At 53.8% G+C, this 24,269-nt stretch overlaps 1 protein-coding gene and 1 pseudogene across 5 annotated transcripts; one reads left to right on the forward strand and one right to left on the reverse strand.

Moving 5' to 3' along the window:
* Positions 1-588: 588 nt before the first annotated feature.
* On the reverse strand, positions 589-15,191 carry CACNB3 (calcium voltage-gated channel auxiliary subunit beta 3). 5 transcript variants are annotated; one of them, XM_032294882.1, is made up of 13 exons: positions 14,946-15,191; positions 6,038-6,160; positions 5,704-5,826; positions 5,135-5,250; positions 4,779-4,843; positions 4,545-4,564; positions 4,270-4,350; positions 4,023-4,081; positions 3,769-3,878; positions 3,022-3,173; positions 2,687-2,782; positions 2,417-2,566; positions 589-1,955 (listed from the first exon to the last, which is right to left on the reverse strand). In XM_032294882.1, exons 1-13 carry the CDS (start codon positions 15,174-15,176, stop codon positions 1,641-1,643), a joined length of 1,641 nt encoding a protein of 546 aa, XP_032150773.1. In that variant the 5' UTR covers positions 15,177-15,191; the 3' UTR covers positions 589-1,640. The 5 variants fall into 5 exon arrangements, with proteins under 5 accessions (XP_032150773.1, XP_032150781.1, XP_032150779.1 ...); XM_032294890.1 differs by lacking the exon at positions 14,946-15,191 and adding an exon at positions 13,769-13,947; XM_032294888.1 differs by lacking the exon at positions 14,946-15,191 and adding an exon at positions 10,571-13,734.
* Positions 15,192-16,724: 1,533 nt separating this feature from the next.
* LOC116554773 overlaps positions 16,725-24,269 on the forward strand; it is a 12,477-nt pseudogene continuing 4,932 nt past the window's right edge.

A 24,269-nucleotide genomic window follows, 5' to 3' on the forward strand; every position in this document is an offset into this window, starting at 1 on the left:
CTCTAGGGAGCTTTAGGCAAAGGTGAGAAAGGAGAGCAGTTGTGAAATTTTGGCAGGTGAGGCCATTGGAACCACTCTGCCGCTGTATGCCCAATGCCCGGTCTCAAGATCTTTGCTTGTGACTCCCTAGTTGGATCTGTTGCTCTTGGGAAGGGATGGTGCAGAACAAGTGGGCCCAGCTGTCAGGCTGTGGTAAGAGGAACACAGGGCCGCTGTCCTCCCCCCATACCTTTCTTGTTCACATGCTCTTCCTTACCCACAGAAAAGAGTTGGCCCAGTACATGGAGTTCAAGTTGCAGCTGCTTCTAGGTCCTTTTTGGCCTGGGGCAAGGATACTGTAAAGCCATGACCAAGCCTCTTCTTACCACCTCCCAGGACAAGTTCCTTCCATGCTACCAGATATCTCCCTCTTGACAGCTGGGTATGTGGAGTAGGGATGCTTGAGAGTGGAGTGCCTCCCCCAGCTCTGCCCTTATCCCTTCCTGCTCAACGGATCTCAGAGAAGGGTGGCCCGAACACTTCTTTCCCTCCTCCAGACTTGGGCTATTTGGTAAGGAACCCGGCCACGTGCACCGCAGACAACAGAATCTGTGCATGGTGTTTATTAGTGATGGCAGTGAGGTGAGGCATGGGCTTGTGGAGCATGCTCTGTAGGTCACACACTAGAGCCATAGGCGAGAGTGGCCGGGGACACAGGTCCTCTGTGCCCCGTCTCTCCCCATCTAACCCTAACCTAACAAGCGGCAGCTAGGAGTCAGGGAACAAAGTCTGGAGCTCGGTTCTCCCAGGATGTATGAGGGACAAGAACAGAAATGACAGGATGCAGGGCAAAAGAATGAGAAAGGCAAGGAGGCCCCCGAAGCTGTTTCATAAGTTCTCTGCTACACGCGCCCTCCTTCCCCAAACATCCATCCAGGTGGGCTCCCGTCTGCCACTTGGCTTCACCATGCTCCTGGTCCCTGGTCCTGTCACATGTTAAGATGCTTCCTGGGTGAGGAGAGCCCTTTCCTCCAAGAGCTTCAGCTGTCAGCTCTCTCTGGCCCGAGCCTGGCCAGCCTGCTGCTCCAGTCTTGGATGTGGATGCCCCACCCCAGCAGATGGATGGGCATGCCACCCTGGGGGCTTTGATTGTCTCATTTCTAATGTGTGGCAGTGAGGTGACTGGAGGCCCTCAGATGCCAAAGCACAGCCCCTGAGTCCCTTGACTGTCAGGACTTGTGCCTGCTCCGGGACACTGTTTCTTCCTCATGCCATGGTGCCCACACCCCACCCTCGTCACTTTGATGGGGCATCCCTTCCCTGAGTCTGGTGGGAAGGCCCCTGCTAAGGGGATCCTGGCCTGAGGGTACTGCCCAGTGGGGCAGCTCCCTATGTGGGAGGAGAAGAAGGTGCCAGGGGTGCAGAACACACAGCTAGTACCTGGAATGGGAGCCTAGTGAGGGTCACTGCCCAGGAGGTAAGGGGGGCCCCTGCTTTCCCAGAACCTTGGGGCCACAGGCAGCCCTGAAGCTGGGGCTGGGCAGGGGGTTTTGGAGGCTGAGCCTAGTGCCAGCCTAATGCCAGTCTAATGCCACCCTGCCTGGAGTGGGTCCCCCAGCCAGCTGTGCCTGTGCCTGCTGGGGTAGGGCAGCAGGAGGCTGTCAGTAGCTATCCTTGGGCCAAGGCCGGTTGCGCTGCCAGTTCCGGTCATTGTGGTTGTGCTCCGAGTCCTGGGCTAGAAGCCGGTCTTGGGGGTCATGCCCGTTAGCACTAGGCAGCCCCGAGGTGTGTTGGCGGTGAGGCTGGTACAGGTCCTGGTAGGCATCTGCATAGTCCTCCTCCAGGTGGCGGGAGCTACGCTGTGAGGATCCTGTCCAGGCTTGGCGGGAGCTCTCGCTGGCCTCATCAGAGGGCATCAAGCTGTCCCGCTCGAGGGGGGAGTGCTCCTCGCCACGCTCCCCTAGCAGCTGCTGGTTCTGGGGGCCACACAACAGCTCTGAGTGAGGCACTACAGACCTCACCTTATCCTCTGGTGGGGTGGGAGATTCTTTCCCCCTCAATTCTCAATTCCCCAGTACAGGAAATAGTGCAAGGGAGAAACATGCGGGAGGATTTTTCCTCTTCAGAGAAAGAAAACTGAGCTTTGACTCCTGCAAAATTCAGGCTCTGCCTTCAAGGCAGCCTGGGAGAAGGACTTGGAGATTGTGTTTCTCTTGACCCCTAGGAAAGTAATCTCTGATTTATCCATCTCATTGATTGATTCCTTCTCTCCTCAGGAAGTTCCTTTGCCCATCTGCACTAGCTCTGTACAGCAGAGCTGAGAGTTCTACAATCCTCTGGCATGCTGAACTGGAGGCCAAGGACAGTCCTCTGGGCAGGGAGGGGCAGTGCTTTGGCTGGCTTAGCTTGAGCATCTCCGCCCACTGGAAATGGTTACCTGAAGTCCAGGGATGGCGCTGGGAGGACCCAGAAGTCCGGGGCCAGGGGCTGGGTGGTGCGTGGCCCGCCAGTAAACCTCTAGGTACTCGGCCAGGTGCTCACAGGCATCCTCCAGTTGGTTCTCATCCAGAATCACATCAAATGACTCCTGGGGAGGGGGAGGAAGGCACAACGCTGGTTTCCCCTCAGCAGCAGCCCCCCCACCCATCTCTATCACGGCCGCAGCCCTGGAGGAGTGGGCACAGGAGCAGCTGACCCAGGCACTCACTGGTGGGCACTGAACCAGCTTATCATATGCCATCATCTGTACGGTCAGGTGCTTCATCTGTGACTTCCCCCGGGAGCGGATGAGACGCTGGAGTACCTGAGCGGGGAGGGTAGAGCTAGGCCTGGAGTCTCTGGGGACTCTGGCAGAGCTGAGCCTGGGCAGAGCGAGGCACTTTCTCCACTTGTGGCATCAGTAGCAGGTGAGGATGACTCAGAGTTGTGTTAAGGGCAGCAGGAAAAGGGAACTCAGGTGCCCCAGGCACGGACCAAGTAGAGTCATGCCACATTCTAGCGGGGCAGCCCTGTGGGCCTCCTCCATGACCCCAGCTGACTTACCTTTGGTGAGGACACCTTGACAAAGACGATGATTGGGGCCAGCGAGGTCTTGGCCAGCTGTGCTGGGTGGTTGATGGTGTCAGCGTCCAACACTACTAGCTGCAGGGATTTGGCCAGCTCAAATATGCGCTCGATCTCACTCTGCACTTCCGCTATGGAGGGAGGCAGCAGCAGTGCTCACCGGGAGCTCTGCCCACTGCTCACTCCAGCAGGCTTTGAGGGCTCCCAAATGGTGGACAGGAAGGAGTTGGAGAAAAAGGGCACTCATCAAAGCCTGGACAGGCAGAGGAAGGGGAATTGAGGAGGAGGGGTGTGTTCCTGCCTATCCTGGGGTCAGGGAGAAAAGTTGGGCAGAAAGACAAGGAGGTAAGGAAGAGAAAAGGGAAGAGGAGCCGGGCACGGTGGCTCACGCCTGTAATCCCAGCACTTTGGGAGACCAAGGTAGGCTGATCACTTGAGGTCAGGAGTTTGAGACCAGCCTGGCCAATATGGTGAAACCCTGTCTCTACTAAAAATACAAAAATTGGCCGGGTGTGGTGGTGGGTGCCTGTAGTCCCAGCTGGGTGGGGAGGATTGCTTGAACTCAGGAGGTAGAGGTCACAGTGAGCTAAGATCTCACCATTGCACTCTGGCCTGGGCAACAGAGCAAGACTCCATCTCAAAAAAAAAGAAAGAAAAAGAAAAAAAGGAGGAAGGTTCTCACTGGTGCTTGAGTGGGCACAGAAGCAGGCGGTGGGGACTTCTCACCGATGCTGGAGCGGGCGGAGGAGCGCTCAATGATGGTCCTCTTGCCAGGATTATTGAGCACAGATCGCTTTGCCAGGGAGAGGTCGGCTGTGACTCGGGTGATGGAGATCCTGGCGTGGGGGTGGAGAATCCCAGCTTGCTTCTAAACCTGAAGCCTCAGCCTCTCCTTACCCAGCTCCCACTAACTCTCCTCTCAGAGAAGACTTGCTACAGGCATCTGGAAGTAGGCCACCCCAAGCCAGTGTGTGGCTTACCTGCCATCAAATCTATGTTTGAGGAAATCGAAGAGAGCCTTCTGCATCATGTCTGTGACCTGGGGGGAGGACACGGCACTGATAAAGGGCCCTTTTGGAGGGAGGCAGCATCTCCATGCAGGGCCCCAGAGTCTATGCCCTCCACACGCAGACCCTGGAGGGAAGACACACACCCCTTCCACTTTCCCTAGGGTCTTCCTGTGGCAGGCTTGGTAGAGGTGACTCTTTGGGGTCAAGGACCTCTCACCTCATAACCTTTTAGAGAGGGTCCCACCAGCACCACAGGCCGCATGGAGGGCACCACGTCGTATGGGGGAACATGTTCTGCCTGTAGAACGGACAAGAGGTGAGTAGAAACCATGGCCCTGGTGCCTGCCTCATGCCTGGTTGATGTCGGGGCAGATCCAGAGGTTCTGGGCTCCCTCCCCTCTCTGTTCTGCCCTCCAACAATGACCGCGTAGACCACTGTCCCCAGAGCCATAGGCCATGAGTCCCCCAGCCCAGGTCCCTTCCTTGACTCACCTGCTTTTGCTTCTGCTTGGCTTTTTGGAAAAGGAAATACAAGATTAAAGTTGGTGAAGGGGGAAAGGTCCCTGGGGGCATGGTATCGCCATCCCCAGAGCAGGTACTGGCTTCTCCCCACCCCTCCCCATCCCTCACCAACCCCTTCCCACAAGTTCACTAGGGCAGAATCCCTCCTTTCCCTGTGTCTTAGTTACCCACCTACCCAAAATGGGTGGGTTGGGGGGAGGCTACCTAGAGACGGTGGAGGAGAGCGTCGGTTGCCAATGTCACTAAGGCTGGAAGGGTTCCCGGATCTCCTGAAAAGAAAGGGAGGCGAGAGAGAGGGAGAGAAGAATGTGTTTCTGTGTATGTATGTTCTATGCATTATTTAATAATTGTACACATTTCCATAGGCTTTATCTAGTGAAACAGGTGTACATGCCATATATGTGCATCATGTGTGTTTGTAGATTAGTGTGAGTGCATAGAGCTGGGCATATGTGTGTGTATATTTCGGGGATATGCACGTGTGTGGCATGCACGGTGACGTGTGTGTGGGTACAGTGCACGTGTTTGGGGTGTGTTTACTATCACAGCCCAATTCTCACCTGGCCTTCTGCTCCTGTTTGAGCCGGATGCTCTCCAGGCGCTGGGGGCTGGGGATGAAGGCGATGTCTCCGCCCTCTTTCACTAGCCGCCCGATCCACCAATCATTGCTGTACTTCTGGGGATAGGTGGAGCAGGAAGGGACAATGAGAGGAGCGCCCCGCCCCAGTCCTGGCTCTTCAATGTGAAGGAGCCAGGGAGGCAGTCAGTCACTGAGCTGGTCTGACGAATGCAGCGCAAGGGGCAGTGAGCAGAAGGGGCAAGGGCAGCCAAGTTCGGGCCACCCAGGATTTCTGAGTGAGGCACTACAGCTGTCACAGGGGACCTCGGAGGCAGCTAATCTAACTGCTCACTTGACAGACATGGAAACTGAGGCCCAAGCCAGGTCTCAGAAGGATGGAGATTCTGGGGATGAGGTCTTAGATATGAGAGGTGGACAGGTGTGTGTTAAGGAGGAGCTGATTAGCTAGGGGAATTAAGACTGAGGATTGAAGTAAGAAGCACTGGGATCTGGGGGCAAGAGCAAGAAAATGAAGTGTCAGAGGCTTCTGGAAGCAGGGGGGTTGATCACCTCTTTAATGTGCAGAAAATCTTTGGCCTCAAAGTTGACTCCAGAGCCCTGGACTGGGCACTCCTCATCCAGTACACCACAGTAGCTGACATTGGTTCTCACCGCAAACGCCACAGGTTTGTGCTGGAGAATTTGGCCATTAGTGCAAATGAGAGAAGCCTCGGAGCGCCCTTTCCAGCCTCAGTGTCCCAACAGCAGAAGGCCACGGCCTCTGCCTGTCACACACACCCTCTCACACTCAAGGACATCCTGCCCAAGGACCCCTTGGGACTTAGGACCCAGTGCAGGTTTCTACCTAGCTTGGCCTCCCGTCTTGCCCCATGCCCAAGTATACCTTGGCCCTTTCAAGCTGCTGCTGAGCCTGGCTCTCCACTTCACGCCGGGCACTCTCCCGGTCTTCCTCCAGCGAGACGTCTGAGTCCAGAGATGGGCGGCTGGTGTAGGAGTCGGCTGAACCCTGGGTTGGGAAAGAGGCTGTGACTCCCAGGTTCTGGCATAAAGGATGCTACAGAGGCACCCTCCTCACCTTACAGTGTTGCCTCTACTGCCCCCAGTCTCTCCATCTCCAAGGAGGTGGCTGGGTCCCTGGGGCCCCTCCTATCCCCTGAGAAGGGCCCCAGTGCCTCTGAGGCTGCAAGAAAGCTGGCTCAATCTATAGGTGCAAAGATCTGGGCCCCTCCTCCCCCAAGCCTATTAATACTGCAGCTTTGAATAGAGCCTTCATTTCTCTTTCTTCCCTTTTCTCCCTTCTAACATGTCCTCTGAGCCAGAGGGAAGGGAGGTGTGCTGAAGATGATATATTAGAGATGATTCTGGATCCAGGAGACCCAGCCCTCTTGTTCACAGCAGCCTGCAAAGCAGCCTGGACAGCATCGCTTTAAGATGCCTGGCAGGAGTCCAGCCAGCCGCAACAGTCAAGAGACGCTGGTTGGCACAGCATCAGTCCCGAGCGTCAGGCTCCAGCCATCTGCCCCCCTAAGATCCCACTCCCTACTCCAACAAGGGTCTGAAGGCTCCCAAATGGTGAGCCCTTACCTACCAGGGTGAAAGAAGGACACAAAGCTGCCAACTCCTAGAAGTTACCTCCCCTTTGCTCTCCCTACCCTGTACTTTCTTTCCTCCCACACCTGCTGGGGCAACTGGCCAGGTGTGGGCAGCAAACAAGACACAGACTGAGAAGAACACAAAGCTGTCTCCCTGGGTGCAGGTGGGGCTGGGCCACACCTACCACTTGGCCTACATCTCCCCACTCTTTACCCAGGCCCAGGGGATATTGAGCCCTCAAAGAAGGCTATGCTAGTGCCAGGCAACCCAGCTACAGAGCGGGACCCCAGGAATATGGGGAGGGGGTAACATGAGCAAGGAGAGTCTCTGAGTCCTGCCCATAGGAAAGGTCTTGGGCAACGAGGGTGCAGCTGAGGGTGACAGGGCTCAGCTTCAAGGCCATGAGGGAGAGGCACAAATGAATGAGAGACGCTGGACTTTGAGATGAGAGCACAGAGGATAGGGTGTCTGGGTTTCTCCCTGTCTAGGGAAAGGGAATCTTTCATTTTGTGCCTCAGTTTTCCCTCTCTGTGGGCAGAAGCCTCAACTGATACTTCCCACAATTCTGAGGTGCCAGTTGCAGGGAGAAGAGATAAGCCTAGATCCAGGGTTCATGAAGGAGTGTATGTGTGTATAGGGGAGGGGGCTTTAGAATGTTCTTCAGGTGGAGGGACATTCTCTCAGGCTCACTGTGCATGACCACCTACGGAAGACAGCAGAGGCCAGACTCTCAGAGGAGAAGGCAAAAATCACACACCTGCTGTCCACCATGCCGTCTACCCCCCACCCTGCCTTGGGCAAGAGGGCTGTTCAGCTGGGGGTCAGCCCAGGGCCTTGAGCCTTAGGCTAAAAACAGTGTCTATAGCAGACCAAATGCCTGAAGATAGCACAAGGGAGAAAGATCTTTCATTTTACAATAGAGTAAAAGAGTCTGCCGGCTGTTCCTCATCTCTCTGAACAAAATGAGGCTAGGAAGCAGAGTGTAAGTGGAGGTTGAGCCGCAGAAAGGATCTTTGCACAGGGTGAGGGACCTCCTTCCCAGGGGTCTTAGGACACAAGAAAAACCTCTGTGGGGTGTTGCTGTCTGAAGGCACCAGACAGAGCCAACAGACTGGGAGGCAGGAGGCAAGGCAGATGACCACTTACTTTGGTATAGATATATCGGGTACCTCCCAGAGGCCCAGCACTGTGCTCGAAGAGGAGTCTGACCTTTTCTGCCTGTGCTCCAGGCTCTCAACCCAATTTAGTAATCTTTATTTTTATTATTTTATGTATTTACTTATAGACAGGTCTTGCTCTATTGCCCAGGCTGGAGTGCGTAATCATGGCTCGCCACAGCCTTGAACTCCTGGGCTCAAGCGCTCCCCTGTCTCCTGAGTAGCTAGGACTACAGGCATGCACTACCATGCCTACTACTTTTCTGTAGAGACAGGATCTTGCTATGTTGCCTAGGCTGGTCTCAAACTGCTGGGCTTAAGCCATCTTCCTACCTCAGCCTCCCAAAGCACTGGTATTAAAGGTATGAGCCTCTATGCCTGGTTTAATTTAGTAGTCTTTTTTTTTTTTTTTTTTTTTTTTTTTTTTTTTTTTATTTGAGATGGAGTCTCGGTGTGACGCCCAGGCTGGAGTGCAATGGTGCAATCTTGACTCACTGCAAACTGTGCCTCCTGGGTTCAAACGATTCTCCTGCCCCAGCCTCCCGAGTAGCTGGGACTACAGGCATGTGCCACCATGCCTGGCTAATTTTTGTATTTTTAGTAGACATGGGGTTTCTCCATATTGGCCAGGCTGGTCTCAAATTCCTGACCTCAAGTGATCTGCCTGCCTTGGCCATGCAAAGTGCTGGGATTACAGGTGTGAGCCACCGCACCTGGCCCAATTTAGTAATCTTAACACCTGGGGCATCTGGGTTACCTGACCTCTCACCTTGGGATGGGGATCGAAGGATCTCTCCCTAAATATTTAATGAATGGGCTCAGAATGAAACCCCTTCTCCATTACTCCCAAGTCCTCCGGGCTCATCCATCTCTTGTGCTCTGATATGACTTGGGGAGGCCAGGACTGCCCTGCTAAGCATGATCTAGGGTCCTACCTTTCCTATACCCTGCTACGCCAAAATAGCCAGATTCTCGGTACTTTGGAGCTTCCAGGAGTTGGCACAGTGCCCTGGTGGTGCCCCCCTTGCCTAGTGAGTGTGTGGGCAGGCTGCAGCTCCTCTCTTGCCTGGCACGGGGGAAGGAGAGGAGGGAGATGAGCCGTTGGATTTATTTAGAGCCTGATCTCCCTCCTACTGCTTCAGAGGGGGCCTCAGGGAGAGCAAGGAGCCAAGCAAGAGAAAGGGAAGTGGGGGAGGGTGATCAGAAGCCAGAGAGAGATGGGAGGGAGCAATGGGTCAGCAGGCTGCCCTCCAACACCATCCACATGTCAGTCTGTTCCTTGCAATCGCTCTTGCTTCTCATCAGGGAAGGGAAGAACCTCCTAGGGCCCTCCAGCCCCATAGAGAGGTTTGTTCTCAAGCTCACCTTGGCACCCTGGGCTATGCCAGCTGTCCCTTCAACTGTCATAAAGAGGTGTCCACCAGAGCCTTAAAAATCACCTGCTCTGGCAGCCATGTAATTAGTCCCAGAGGCCCCAAGAAGAATTGGGCCCCGAAAGAGTTCAGTCCCAGAAACGGACAGTTGCCTATTCTGAGCATCAGCACTCATCTATCCTGGGCCTGGCAGTAAGCAATGGGAGAAGACTTGAACATACTCCCCTTTCCCACCCAGGGGTGCCCCAACCTCCACATCTATCAGGGGCCCTTCCAAGCCATCTAGTGGTCCTCTCCTAAGGAGGCCTTCTTACAGGACATGTGAGGGAAAGTTGGCAGCTCCAAGGGGCTGAGAAACTGCTCGGCATTCTTGCCCCATCTTTCCAGGCACTCTCCCTGCTCTCTGAGCTCCGGGAATCACTGCTTAATGAGCTGATTTGTCTCAGTGGGTCAGGAGATAAAAGCAAAGAGGAGAATTAAATATTTATCGGTTGCCTGTTTCTCTGAGCAAAGCGCTTCCTCTCCATCCCCAGGCCCTCAGCTCCTCTGGCTTCACCTCCAGGCCCTCCCTGCTGGGCAGGAGCTCAGGATGCCCGCTGCTCAGAGCAAGCCTCAGCAGGGGGCTGAGGAATGGATGGGGCTCAGTCACCTGGCCCACCCATGTGCTGGGTGCCCAGGTTTCAGCCTGGGAGAGAAACTGGGCTAGAGAAAGGGTGAGGAGATGAGGCAATGCGCAGAGATGGAGGGGGTGGAGGGGAATAACGGAGCTCCTCAAGTTTTAGGATTCCTCTGTCTGAAGAGGCTGGTCCCTGGCTCTCTGATGTCCTCTCAGCTCCCTGATGTGTCGTTTACTTGAGGCACAGGAGGTCCGGAATGTCTGCCTCCCCAACAGCCTCCGCGGCTCTCCTAGCTGTTTGTATTCAGACCCCAGAAATCCAGAATTTGGAACTCCAGACATGGCGTGTTCCCTCTCCAGATTCTCAGTGCCCTCGGCCTTCAGCCCTGCCCCCCCCGCCCCCGCCCGCCCCTCTTTCCTGGGCCGTGGAGCCACCTGCTCGAGCCCTTCCCCTACACTGCCCCCTCTCTGCACACACCCGATGCCTCAGGGTCTGAGTCTGGGTCGCTGGGAGCCCTTGGCATGAAAATCCATCTCCCCACATACCTAGAGCGTCCCCCTACACACCCTGCCCTGCCACTGAGGCGTTTTTCAAAGTCCTGAACTGGGGGAAGGGTTGAAGGGAGAGGAGGTGTCACCCCAACTTCCCCGCCCCCACCCTCACCGTGGGCACTCACCGCCTCCGAGTCCTCAAACCCGGGCACGTAGGAGTCGTCATACATGGGGGAGTCCGGGTGGGGGGAGCGAGCGGTGCCGGGGGCGGGAGCGACCCGGAGGCAGGGGCGAGGACTGCGGGCCGCGCCCGGGAGATGCCACCGAGCCCCGCAGCCCTGCGGGCGGCGGCGGAGAGCGAGAGAGCGCGAAGGAGGGAGCGAGCCGCAAAGACCAGCTGCTCGGAGCTCAAATCACCGCTCCCCCCACCCCACCCCCCCAAACCCAGCCGGTCCCACCCCGAGCGCGGCTGAGGAATCTGGCGCCGGCTCCTACAACAATAGTGCCCGCCCACCTGACCCCCTCCCTGGGAACAGGCGGGGGCGGCGAGGGGGCGGCGGCCACTGGGGAGCCCGGGCCCGGCCGGGAGAGGGGAGCGGACCCGCGCTGGGTGGAAGGTGGGTTCCCGAGCACCTACGGGGCCGTGGCGACTGGGAGGAAGGGGAGGAGAGGCTGCGGGCGGGGCGGATCCAGGCAGGGAGGAGGCGGGGCGAGGAGAGATGCGGAGACAGAGACGCTCGGCAACCCAGGAACTACTCCGCCGGGAAACAAAGGGCTGCGGCGGGGGAGGGAGGGAGCGCCGAGACCGCGAGGGAGACGCGACCCGGGCGGAGACTGGAGAGGGCGCAGGTGTCGAGAAAGCGGGAGAGAGAGAGGCAGAGGGAAAACGGGGAAGACAGGAAAATGGGGAGACCCTAGGAGACAGAAGAGACTCGGGGACTAGCGGCACACGGGGGAGAGGTCCCAGGCGACAGCAGTTCGGGTCTGGGCCGGTGCGTCCCGGAGGCTTCGAAAGCAAACCCCGCAGTGGTCGTGGGAGGAATGGGCTTGGCGCCCCCAGGCTAATGCCAGGACGGCAGCTTCTGCCCAACAGGTGCCCAGCCCCCTTAGTACGGGGTCGCTGCGGCAAACGCGGTGTTGCCCAACCCTTGAGAAGGGGAGAACTTTCTGTGAGCTGAATAGGCCTCCCCACACCTGTTGCGCGGGTAGATTTCGTCTTAGTCCCGCCAGCACGGGGGTTCCCTTCCTCACTTCCCTGCCAAGGATTGTGCCAGACAGTGCCAAGGCATCCGTGGGAACTGGGGCAGAAAGGGGCTGTTTTAGGTGAGCCTAAAGGGAGGGGGAAAGAAGCCAGAGGGTGGGTGGGATCCTGGCTACACTGGAGTTGGAAGAGGAAAGGGCCTGTCTCCTTGGAGTTACTAGGGTAAGGCCAGATTCTCCCCTTAGCAGAGGTCTTGTACCACCCTACACTGCTCAGTCTTCTTCATAGGAGCGCTGAGATTTGAGGTAAGAGAGCCCAACCCTTATCTTGAGGAAACTTCCCCCAAACACCCACCCATTTGAGCTCTCTCCTTTTTTCATCTCCTGAGCAAAATTCCTTCTTTGATTTTTGACTGCCTGCCTTTGTGCCCCACCAGGAGAATGTGAGTAGACAGGGGTTACACCAATTTCTCACATCCAGGAGGGTGGGTTCAGCAATCTGCTCATCCCTCTACCTCCCTAGGCTTGAGGGGAATGAGAAATCCAAAACCCTGACATGGCTTAGTAAGACCTATGGTAGAAGGCACTGGGCATGGGAGAGAGAAAGCTCACCAAAACCAAGCGGCTTCCCACAGTCACTTATCAGTGTTCTCTTGGCAAGAAAAAGAAGAGGCTTCATCTTAAGACTGACATATTTAGTCTGTCTACTGTGGGTGGCCCAGAGCAGCCTTGCCCAGCACCTTCCTCACACTGGGTTTGACAGACAACTTTGTTGCTGCCCCTATGGCTGAAGGGACCGTCACTATTGGGGGAGGCAGTCAGCTTTCATAGTTGCCTCTCCCGAGTCCAGCACCAGTTGGGTGCTGGTCATACACTGAATTCTTCTGTATTGGAAGTTCCCAGACACTGCTCACTTTTGCGCCCTTATCCAGTTACTCAGTGTTCCTTGTATTCCCCCTTTTCATCCTTTTTCAATTCCTTCTGTCTTTCAGGGGGCCGAAGAGGTGTCAAAGAGTAACACTCCCCAAGGTGCTCTTCTCCTAGGAGATGGTTCTAATGAAGAAAGCAGCGGCGGAGGCAGCTGCTTCCCTTTCCGTCCCTGCATCTACTCTCCTGGCCTCTCCTTTTGGGACTCTCCTCACCCACGGAAGGTGCTGGGGCTGTAGGTGACAGCGGATCTGCCATCGGCAGCACTCCTTCCTCACACTCCTTGTAATCCTCTGTGACAAAGGCGTCTAAGTCTGCTCCTGAGGCATGCGTTGCCACGCCAACCACCCCCAGGAGATGGGTTCAAGTTCCTCATACCTGGGCCCATCCCCTGGGACCTGCAGGAGCTTCAGAGCTTCCCTTCTTCTCCTCATATCTCTGGGTTGCTACCCAATGCCCCTTTCATTTCCCATCTCACCCACACCTGCCTACTGCAGTTCTCATGCCAACTTGGTGACTTCTTGTCCTGTGACAAGGCACGTGCCTGTCAGTATCCATGTAGCCCCGAACCTCTTTTCTTTTTCATGGTTGCGCATAAAGGGAGAGAGCTGAGGGCAATAATGGATCAGGGGAGAGGACTCCTCCTGCTTATTCTTTCTAGGAGAGAGTTGTTAGACTGGCAGCTGGCAGGTACCCAAGTCATGGAAGCAAGACATAAGAGGAAAAGCCTGAATAATCAGGTTTGGGAGCTGGAGTTCTTTGGAGGTTTCAGAATATATTCTAGCTTCTCCTCTAAGTGCACCAGGAAGCTGGGCAGATCCCAGTCCCTGGACACTGAATGGGGAAACTGAGGCAGGAGCTAAGCCTTCTGGGAAGACTTAAAGACTGCTCCCAGCAGTTTTTAAGATCTGGACCAGGTGAAGGCCCCTACCATTCTGGCTGCAGCCTGCCAGGGAACTCAGGGATGGGCAGCAGGGGAGCTTGGCAGAACCCTTCTTGTAATCTAGCCCCTTCTTCTGGCTCCCCAGTCAGTCCTCCCCTCCCTTCCTATCCCAGTACTAGGAAGCCGCCAGCTCTGGCCGCTCCCTCCTCTCTAAACCGGTGCCTCTTCCACCCCTGGCCTCACTTCCTCTGGTTTCCCTCCCTCCCCATCGGTCCAGCTCCAAACGCGTGCCCCCTTCCTAGCTTGGAGCGAGGCTCTCCTTCCACCCACTGGGGAACACCCCCTCCCACGACCTTCCCCCCGCCACGTTTACCTCGTTCAGCAGGAAGGTTGCACTGGAGTCAGAAAAAGACATAGACCAGGCTAGCGGCCTCTCCCCCTCCCCCGGGCCAGGGGCTCCGAGGCGGGAGCAGAACCCGGCCGCTGCTCTGCACGCTGCTCCCGCCTGCACGCCTGGCCTCGCCCCACGCCCGCCCGGCTCCGCCGCCTGCACCCTTCCCTCTCTCCTGGGTCCCTCCCCCTTTCTCCTCCCTCTTTCCTCCCTCCCTCTCCCTTCCTTTCTCGCCGCCCCTGTCAGTCTCCGGCTCTCCCAGCCTTTCAGCCGAGCCCCTCTCCACTTCCGTCTCTCCTGTCTACGGTCCCCGTCCTGTTTTTCCGTGTGTTTCCCACTATCCTTCCATCCCCACGTCGCACCCTCGCTCCCCGGCTTCCCTGCCCCTCCGCTTCTTCCCTAACGTCCTCCTGAGAAAGGGTAGGGACTTTGGAGCTTCCGCCGCCGCTGGCAGAAGGGCGGGAACAGCTCCAGGGCTGCCCCAGCACCTGAGCTCTCGGCGGAAGCTTCTGCTCCCTCCCGGCCCTGCTCCGTGCGCCAGGCGCCCATCCTCCGGCGGCGGCTGCGACCCCGACCTCGGCGGAGGAAAGGACCGAAAAGCAAGAGTGTTGGTGCTCGGCTCGCCTGCCCCCTCGTTGAGGCTCCCATCCACCCCTCCCGGGCTGGGTCCTGTGTCTCCGGCGGGATCGGCATCCCTGTGGAGACCCCAGCCGGGGTCGCCCCGCGCCCGCAGAGTCTCTGCCCGTCACCCTTCTCTCCCAGGTTCTGGTGCCGCGGGTCTCAGCTCCGCGAAGGGGAAGGGCGAGGCGAAGCGACGCGGCTCCTTCCCGACCGGCTGCAGCGCCCCCTGGACTCGCTGGCCTGGCAGCTGCACGCACCCTCCAGGTGGCGGCACCGCCTGGAGTCGGGTCTCGGGGCCGCGGGGTCCGGCCCTGCCAGCAGGCGGCGCTGCCCCGGCCAGAGCAGGGAGAGGGGGCGCCCCCCGGATACAGACACCGCCCAAGCCCGGGACGAACCCCTCTCCCCCTCCTTTCTCCAGTAACTGCAGCCCCAGCTCCAGACCCCCAGTAGGAGACCCCAGGCTGCGCTCTGCTTATCCCCACCCCGTGGGGCTCCTTCGAGACACCCGCACCCCTCTGGGACCCTAGCCCGTCCCTACCTCCATCCTGGTCTCGAGGGGCAACCCTGCTAAGCCGGGCAGCGTCCTGACCGGGAATGGGCAGCAGGGAGTACAGAGTCGCAGGACTGCTCCTCGGGTCAGTACCCCTCCCGCCCCTTTTGCGGGCGCGTCAAACAGGACAAGCCCAAGTTCTGGCGGGGGAAGGGGGAGCGGGTGTGCAGTCCCAGTTGGCTCTCTCTCTGCACCCTTCTGAGCGGACCGACCGCTCATTGGTCCCTTCACACCCCCAACGCCCCCAGGCTGGACCCTTCTGTACACCAAAGACGGCGCCTGGGGGCGGGGAGCGACGGACCCCCCTCTTGGAGACACAGGCAAGCTGACTCAGATAGACCCAGGTCCCCAGCTTCCTCTCAGCATAAACTAGAACTCTTTCCCCTTTCCAGTGGAGGGCATCCCGCCCTTCTTCCCGGCCCTTCTTTTAATCCTCTTCCCCTGGGAGTTCCCGGGACCCCTCCCCTCAATCCTCCCATCCCTGGGGTCTCAGGAGACTGTTCCTCCCCGTCTGCTCAGCTGACCCTCTACTTGCCCCCATTTCTGAGGGAGCTAAGTTGGGGGAGAGTAAATTCTCTTTCCACTCCAGGCTTCTCCTGAGGCTGGGTTTAACCTGGAAAGTGCTTGAGGAAGGCACCTCCCCCCGGCTCTATAGTCTAGTCTAGTGGATCAAGGAGCCCCTACCACCTACCCACCCCCAAGTTGCTCAGCTTCGACCATTCAGAGGAGAGAAAGAGGTTACGTGTGTGTGTTTTACGGTTTTGCTTTGTTTTTTGACTAACAGAGGGAGCAAACGCTTTGCCTTTCATTTGGCAAGAAGACCTGGAGGGAGAGAGGGCCCTCCCCACCTACACTCCCCTGCTGACCACAGCTAATGGACTAGCTCCTCTGGGCCCCGAGGCAGCTTAAGTTTCCATAGGATAAGGGAGGTGGGGGGGAGAGGGGATGTTGGCCCAGCTAAGCAGTTGTCCCTAGCTTCCCGCTCCTTCCCTCCTTCCACATTCTCTGCCTGAACCTATAGCCTAGAAACTATCTCTCCACCTTCCACTTCATTTTTATTTATTTATTTATTATTATTATTTTTTGAGACGGAATCTCACTCTGTCCCCCAGGCTGGAGTGCAATGGCACGATCTCGGCTCACAGCAACCTTCACCTCCCGGATTCAAGGATTCAAGCCATTCTCCTGCCTCGGATTCAAGGATTCAAGCGATTCTCCTGCCTCAGCCTCCTAAGTAGCTGGGACTACAGGCACGTCACCACGACCGGCTAATTTTAGTATTTTTAGTAGAAACGGGTTTCACCATGTTAGGCAGGCTGGTCTCCAACTCCTGACCTTAAGTGATCTGCCTGCCTCAGCCTCCCAAAGTGCCAAGATTACAGGCATGAGCCACCATGCCCGGCCCACCTTCCACTTTAAAATAGAAATATCAATTACTTCTCTCTGAGGCTGGCACCAAGGTTCACGCCTATAATCCCAGCACTTTGGAGGCTGAGGTGGGCAGAACACTTGAGGCTAGGAGTTCAAGACCAGCCTGGCCAACATGGTGAAATCTTGTCTCTACAAAAAATATAAGAATTAGCTGGGCATGGTACTGCGCGCCTGTGGTCCCAGCTACTTGGGAGGCTGAGGCAGAGAATTGTTTTAACTTGGGAGGCAGGCTGAGATTGCACCACTACACTTCAGACTTTGAGCAACAGAGTCTCTGTCTCAAAAAAAGAAAAAAAAAAAATTACTCCTCCATGAGCCTATCACAGAAAATCTGAGATGCACAGGGGCGGTTCCACACCCCTTGCTTTTCTCATCTCCACCCCAGCTGCTGGACCACAGGCCCCTTCTCCATCTGCTGCTTTGCAGAGAAGGTAGGAACTTCAGAGCTAGAGCCACAGCCCAGCCTCCAGGTCCCCAGAACTGCCATCTCCTAAGCCCTTCTCTGTGATGTGACCTGCTGAGAGGACCCTCTAGCGTGGATCCATTCCTGGGAGCTATGGCCCCTAGCTTGGCCCAAATGGGCCTTGAGCCCTAGCATACAGGCCCCCATGGCTTCCCAGGCAACCTTCATCCCTTCTCCCTGCTCACCTTGTCCTCAGACCCTCAGGTGGTCAGGACTTGGGACATCTGGCAGGGCCCCTGCTAGCCACTCTGTCTAGTCTGTGAAGGACACTGCTCTGCAGCAGGAGGTAACTGATCTAGAGCTGGATTTCAATCTCCATTTGCCTCCTCAGCAAGGCATAATCTGCACAACTGTGCTTAGTGGCCCTGGTGTATGAAGGTCTGTGCACTACAAAGATAGGGATCACCATGTCCATCCCTTTATATCTTTTCTACCTAGACCAGAAAAAGATACCTACCTCTTATCTTCTGAGAAAATCCTGCGGAAGTAGCTTCCACAGGGAATCCCCATTGCCAATTCCAGATATTACTCTGGGGGAAGTTCCTCCAACATCAAACCTCAGTCCCTCCTGCTGCAGTGTCTTCTTTTTCTGGCCTCTGTCTCTGGGCTCATGGTGTTATTTGATGCTTTGAGGCACTTTGAGATTCCATCCCCTGATGCAGCATTTGCTATAAATATGTCTGAAGGCTTTCTTGCTGACAGTGCCCAGCAAGATTGCACCCTCCTTCCTGAATCAGGCCTCTGGAGGGACTGGGGAGTCAGCTATGGGTTCAAGACCCAAGTCTTGCTCACTTTGGGACAGATAGTGTGACTGCTGTGTGCATTTGGGGGTTCCTCCTGGGAAGGAGGGGTAGGTGAGAGGGCTGAAATGCTTGGCTTCATGCTCTTGCTGCCCAGAATCCAGCTCAGCCTAGCACATAGTAGGTGCTTTATGTTTCTTTTATTCTTAGATCCCAGTTTCCCCTCTGGGTCTGCTGCTGCACATGATAGGCGACTCCAGTTCCACAGAATGGATTGAAGTGAGCAATGAGCCTGGGCCATGAATGGAACTCTAGGGCTGCCCCATATGGAGGAAGGGGTATTGGTGGCAGGATCTCTAGGATGGTCAGGGAATGTGGGGGCTGGCTTAGACTTTACACCTTGTCTCCTTCACTAGAAGCAAGGAACTGCTCTTGCTAAACTCCTAAAGCTTTAGGACTCTGAATCACAGCACAGCCCAAGGGGTCAGTTCAAGTCCTTCCTCCACCCCCACACGTTTACAAGCTTTGTAAACATCAGAGGTTAGCCAGGGAAGCTGAGCTGAAAAGAGATGAAGATGGGGGTAGGGATCCCTGGAAGAGGTTCTGCTATATTTGACTCAGATTACAGGCCCATGTGGTGGGAGCTCTTTGGGGAATGAGTTCCCCAAGTGGGGGCAGCTGAAATATGCCAGCTAGAGCAGAGGGGACTTGGGCCTTTAGGAGGGTGGGGCTGCTGACAAGAGGCTGAGGGTGGCCTTGAGAAGGTCAGAGCCGTGAGGGAAGACACTGACCCTGGCATGTACAGCTGGAGGGAGTGGGAGTGAGGCACTATGTTTGGATTCCTCCTCTCTGCCCCTCTAGTTCACAGCAGTTTGTGTGTTCCTTTATCTCACAGGATCCCTGCTCTGAGCCCAGATCAGAGCCCCCTCTAACAAAGAGGTGCCAACATCTGGCCTGCAGACTGGATACCCTTCTACTTGCTCCCACTAGCCTCTGCCCCACCCTTCAGTCTCACCCTTCTCAGTTTAAGAATCTGAGCCACTTCTATCTAGCTCAGGGTGAGGGCATGGTGCCTGCAACCTCCTTGGGAATGAAATATTGAAGACAGCATAGTGCTAGCTGCTCACAGCTGCTGCCCCTTGGGCCCACCAGTGCCTCTTACTCTGCTTCTTGTGGCTATAGGGGTATGAGTCCTAGGGAAGAGGGTACTCAGGAGAGGCAGGCACTGAATAAGGGTGAGGAAGAGGGCCTTGGAGAGAAGCCTCCTGGCGAGGAGGGAGGTGGGCTGATGAAGACCTGTGGCCCCTTGTCGTGGATCAGGAGGGTAGTCACAGGACAGAGGGAGCTGGCAGCCACCTGGTTGCAACCAGTTTGGGAAATGGGCCTAGAAGACCCTTGACTAGATTGGTTTCCCAGGTCTGGACTCTCATATGCTTCTGGGGTAACACAGCCAGAGAAGTCTGGGATTTTCCTTGAGTGACCTGAAGTCAGCGCCAGTAAGTGTCATTCAGGGATGCTCTGTCCAGAGAGGCCTCTGTCCCTTCCCTGCAAATAAGGTCTTCCATGTGTGGTGTAAGGAGTGCAGTTACTGTCACGGTCCTAGACAGGCCTCATCTGGCATCTTGGAAAGAATGCAGGATTTAGAGCCTGAAGACCAGAGGGCAAGTCTTAATTCTGTCATTTGCTGGTTGTGGGCAGGCCATTTAGTATCTCAGAAACTCAGTTTCTTACTTTTATTTTTTACTTAAAAAATTTTTTTTAACACTAGTTAATTGCAGTGTGAGGAGGGGGAATGAGTAGAACAAGGTGTTTGATCTGTAATTGACTGTGAGCAATCAGTTGAGATTGCTCGGCTTTTTTTTTTTTTCTTTTTTGAGACAGTCTCATTCTGTGGCCAAGCTGGAGTGCAGTGGCACAATCTCAGCTCACTTTGCCTCTGGGGCTCAAGTGATTCTCCTGCCTCAGCCTCCCAAGTAGCTGAGACTACAGGCACACATCATCACATCCCGTTAATTTTTTTTTTTAAATAATGAGAAGAGCGGTCCCATTCACCATGAATGTCCGTCCCTCGCCTGCCATGGATCAGTCACAGCCCGGGAGAGCGTGACAATTTTTTTTTTAAAGACGGAGTTTCGCTCTTGTTGCCCAGGCTAAATATAATGGCTTTAAAGATCTTGGCTCACAGCAACCTCTGCCTCACGAGTTCAAGTGATTCTCCTGCCTCATCCTCCCGAGTAGCTGGGATTATAGGCTTGGGCCACCATGCCTGCATAATTTTGTATTTTTAGTAGAGATGAGGTTTCTCCATGTTGGTAAGACTGGTCTCAAGCTCCCAACCTCAGGTAATCCGCCTGCCTCGGCCTCCCAAAGTGTTGGGATTACAGGCATAAGCCACTGCACCTGGCCTGTTTTGTTTTTGTTTTTTTTTGAGTTGGAGTCTCACTCTGTCTCCCAGGCTGGAGTGTAGTGGCGCAGTCTTGGCTCACTGCAACCTCCGCCTCCTGGGTTCAAGGGATTCTCCTGCCTCAGCCTCCTGAGTGGCTGGGACTACAGGCGCCCACCAGCATGCCCAGCTAATTTTTATATTTTTAATAGAGTCAGGGTTTCTCCATGTTAGCCGGGGTGGTCTCAAACTCCTGACCTCAGGTGATCCGCTTGCCTTGGCTTCCCAAAGTGCTGGGATTACAGGTGTGAGCCAAGTTTCTTTTTGTTATTACTTTTTAATTTTATTTGAATAGTTTTTGGGAAACAGGTGGTTTTGGTTACATGGATAAGTTCTGCAGTGGTGATTTCTGAGATTTTGGTGCACCCGTCACTCGAGGAGTGTACACCGTACCCAATGTATAGTCTTTCATCCTCACTCTCCATCTACCCTTCCTCACCTCCTGCCCCTCCCTTCACCACCAAGTCCCCACAACCTGTTTCTTTTTCTTTCTTTCTTTCTTTTTTTTCTGAGACAGGGTCTCACTCTGTCATCTAAGCTGGAGTGCAGTGGTGCAATTTTGCCTCACCACAATCTCTACCTCCGGGTTCAAGCAATTCTCGTGCCTTAGCCTTCTGAGTAGTTGGGACTACAGGCGCATGCCACAACACCCGGCTAATTTTTATATTTTAAGTAGTTTCACCATGTTGGCCAGGCTGGTCTCAAACTCCTGACCTCAGGTGATCCACTCACCGTGGCCTCCGAAAGTGCTGGAATTACAGGCATGAGCCATCGAGCCCTGCCTCCCGCAACCTGTTTCTTACTTTTAAAAATGGAAAAGAACAATGTTGGCTTAACAAGAGGTTCTGTGAGAATTAAAGATGAACACTTGTGCTTCATGAGATGTAAATTGCCGTACCAAAGTTAGTTGTTATTCGGTAAGAAGATCATAAGCAGGGAAGCAGCATGTAGTGGAAAGAGCCTGCACAGGGTCAGTGGCCTAGGTTTTGGCGTCCGCCCTGTGACTAACCCATGGAAGGACCTCTAAGGTCCCTTCCACTTCTGCAATTAAATGACTTGTTAAAGGCCACAATTAGCGCTTGGGTCTGGATTCAGATACCCAGATCTTCAGGACCTACTTCGTGGGTTCTTTCCATTATAGCCCGTGGGCTGGGTACTTTGGTCCACCTTGACTTTCCATGGGCTCAGCACTCTGGGACATCCCTTGAAAGTCCCCCACACCTGGATGCCACAGTGATTAGCACTTCATTCCTTTGCATTATGTGTGGCCACACCCTTCTGTCCGTCAGGAATAATGCTGTTAAGTACATTTCTTGACTTTCCCTGGACTCAGCATGAATAAAAGTATGGAGTATTTGGGATGAAGTTTTAAAAATAACCTCTTATTATTACAGAAGCAGTACCGATGTATTGTAGAAAATTAGAAGATAACAGGCCGGGCGTGGTGGCTCACACCTGTAATCCCAGCACTTTGGGAGGCTGAGGCGGGTGGATGACAAGATCAGGGGTTCAAGACCAGCCTGACCAATATGGCGAAATGCCATCTCTACTAAAAATTAAAAAAAAAAATTAGCCAGGCGTGGAGGCGCATGCCTGCAGTCCCAGCTACTTGGGAGGCTGTGGCAGGAGAAGTACTTGAATCCAGTAAGTGAAGGTTGCAATGAGCCAAGATCATGTCACCGCACTCCAGGCTGGGCAACAGAGTGAGACTCCATCTCAAAAAAAAAAAAAGGCTGGGCGTGGTGGCTCATGCCTGTAATCCCAGCACTTTGGGAGGCCGAGGCTGGCAGATCATGAGGTAAGGAGATCGAGACTATCCTAGCCAACATGGCGAAACCCGTCTCTACTAAAAATACAAAAATTAGCTAGTCATGGTGGTGTGCACGTATAATCCCAACTACTCATGAGCCTGAGGCAGGAGAATCTCTTGAACCCGGAGGCGGAGGTTGCAGTGAGCAGAGATCGTGCCACTGCACTCCAGCCTGGGTGACAGAGCAAGATTCCGTCTCAAAACAAACAAACAAAAGAAGCTAGAGATAAGTGACAAAATTATATCTTTACTACCCAGAAATGAACACTATTAACACTTCTGGTGTAATTCATCTGAATTTTTTCTTAAAAAACATTTAAAAATTTGAGATATAACTCAATTGTATAAAGTACACACATATTAAATGTACAACTTGAACTTTTACGTTTATACCTATGTATCTATATCTCCATGACCACATCCAAACCAAGATGTGGGCCCTTATCCTCACCCCAGAAGTTTTCTTCATGCCCCTTTGCAGTCAGTATCCAGCCTCCCATAGGTAACAGTCATTCAGACTCTTACTCCTATAGATTAAATGTTGCTTTTATAATGAAGTTCTTTTTATAATGTTCCTTTTATAATGAAGTTCCTTGAACTTCATTATAAAAGGAATGATACAGTGTGTACTCTTTTGCGTCTGGCTTCTTTCCCACAGCATTATATTTCTGAGATTTATCCTTGTGGCATTTTTCAGGACTTTGCTCTTTTTCATGGCTGTTTAGTATTCTGTCATTAGAATATATTATAATTTATCCATTAAAGAACAGTTAGGATGATTCAAATTTTGCCTATAATGAATAAAATTACTATAAACATTCTTTATTTTTATTTTTTTGAGATGAAGTTTCACTCTTGTTGCCCAGGCTGGAGTGCAATGGCGCGATCTCCGTTCACCACGACCTCTGCATCCCAGGTTCAAGTGATTTTTCTGCCTCAGCCTCCTGAGTAGCTGGGATTACAGGCATGTGCCACCACTCCCAGCTAATTTTGTATTGTTAGCAGAGATGAGGTTTCTCCATGTTGATCAGGCTGGTCTTGAACTCCCGACCTCAGGCGATCCGCCTGCCTTGGCCTCCCAAAGTGCTGGGATTACAGGTGTGAGCCACTGTGCCCAGCCTATAAACATTCCTGAACGTTTTTCAGTGGGCATGTGAGCTCATTTCTCTTGGCTATACACCTAAAAATGGAATTGCGGGGCTATAGGATAGGCTATCTTTTTTAATGCACTTGTATGTGCACACTGATACACACAGAAAAATGTTTTGTTTTGCTTTGTTTTAGCAAAATGAGATCTATAATAATCATGCTTTTTTGAACTTAATTTTTTTCAGCTAATGATCTCCACCTTTGTATTCCATTAATTTTTTTTTCTTATTTTGAGACAGGGTCTTGCTCTGTTGCCCAGGCTGGAGTACAGTGGTGTGATCTTGGCTCACAATAGCCTCACCCTTCTGGGCTCTGGCAGATCCTCTCACCTAAGCCTCCCTAGTAGCTGGGACTACAGGCACTTGCCACACTGCCTGGTTAGTTTTTCTTATTTTTTGTAGAGATGGGGTTTTACCATGTTGCCTGGGCTGGTCTCAAACTCTTGGGCCCAAGCAATCCTCCCACCTTGGCCATCCGAAGTGTTGGGATTATAGGCATGAGCCAATGTGCCCGGCTGATTTTCATTTCATCTAATCCTAGTCAATATTTAAATCTCCCTGGTTGGCTTCAAAATGTCTTTTGCAGCTGATATCAGTATTCAATTGAGGATCACACATTGCAACCACATTGCACATTGCATTGGGTAGTTGTATCCTATTTTCTTTTTAAAATTTTTTTGTGGTGCCTGTTTAGTAATGACAGGCAGCTGCATCCTGAGAGACTTTGCCTTAGGTCTTTGCTGGCTGTTGGCTGACATATCAGTTATTTGCCATGTGGACCCCTTCACAGGCTACTTACAACATGGCAACCTACTTTTAAGGAAGAGAGAGAGAGAATGGAAGTTACAGTCTTTTTGTAACCTATTTTTGCGAGTGGCATCTCATCGCTGTTGCTGCATTTTATTCCTTAGAAGTCAGTCACTAGACCCAGCCCATGCCCAGGGTGTGAGGGTTATACAAGGGCCTGAATATCAGTGGCAGGGATCATTGGAAGCCATTTCAGTGCTGCCTACCAGTACATTATAGATAATATTCCTTATTTTATTACATGGGAAGATACATCGCAATTTATTCTTATTCTTTTTTTTTTTTTTACATTCTTCAGAGAAGGAAATAGGTTCTGTGATATTCTTATTCTTTTATTCTTTTTTTTTTTTTTTTTTTTTTTTAAACGGAGTTTCACTCTTGTTACCCAGGCTGGAGTGCAATAGCGTGATCTCGGCTCACCGCAACCTCCGCCTCCTGGGTTCAGGCAATTCTCCTGCCTCAGCCTCCTA

This window comes from Sapajus apella, unplaced genomic scaffold (genome assembly GCF_009761245.1).
Source record: "Sapajus apella isolate SASKATOON/1434 unplaced genomic scaffold, GSC_monkey_1.0 scaffold2, whole genome shotgun sequence".
Classification (NCBI taxonomy): domain Eukaryota; kingdom Metazoa; phylum Chordata; class Mammalia; order Primates; family Cebidae; genus Sapajus; species Sapajus apella.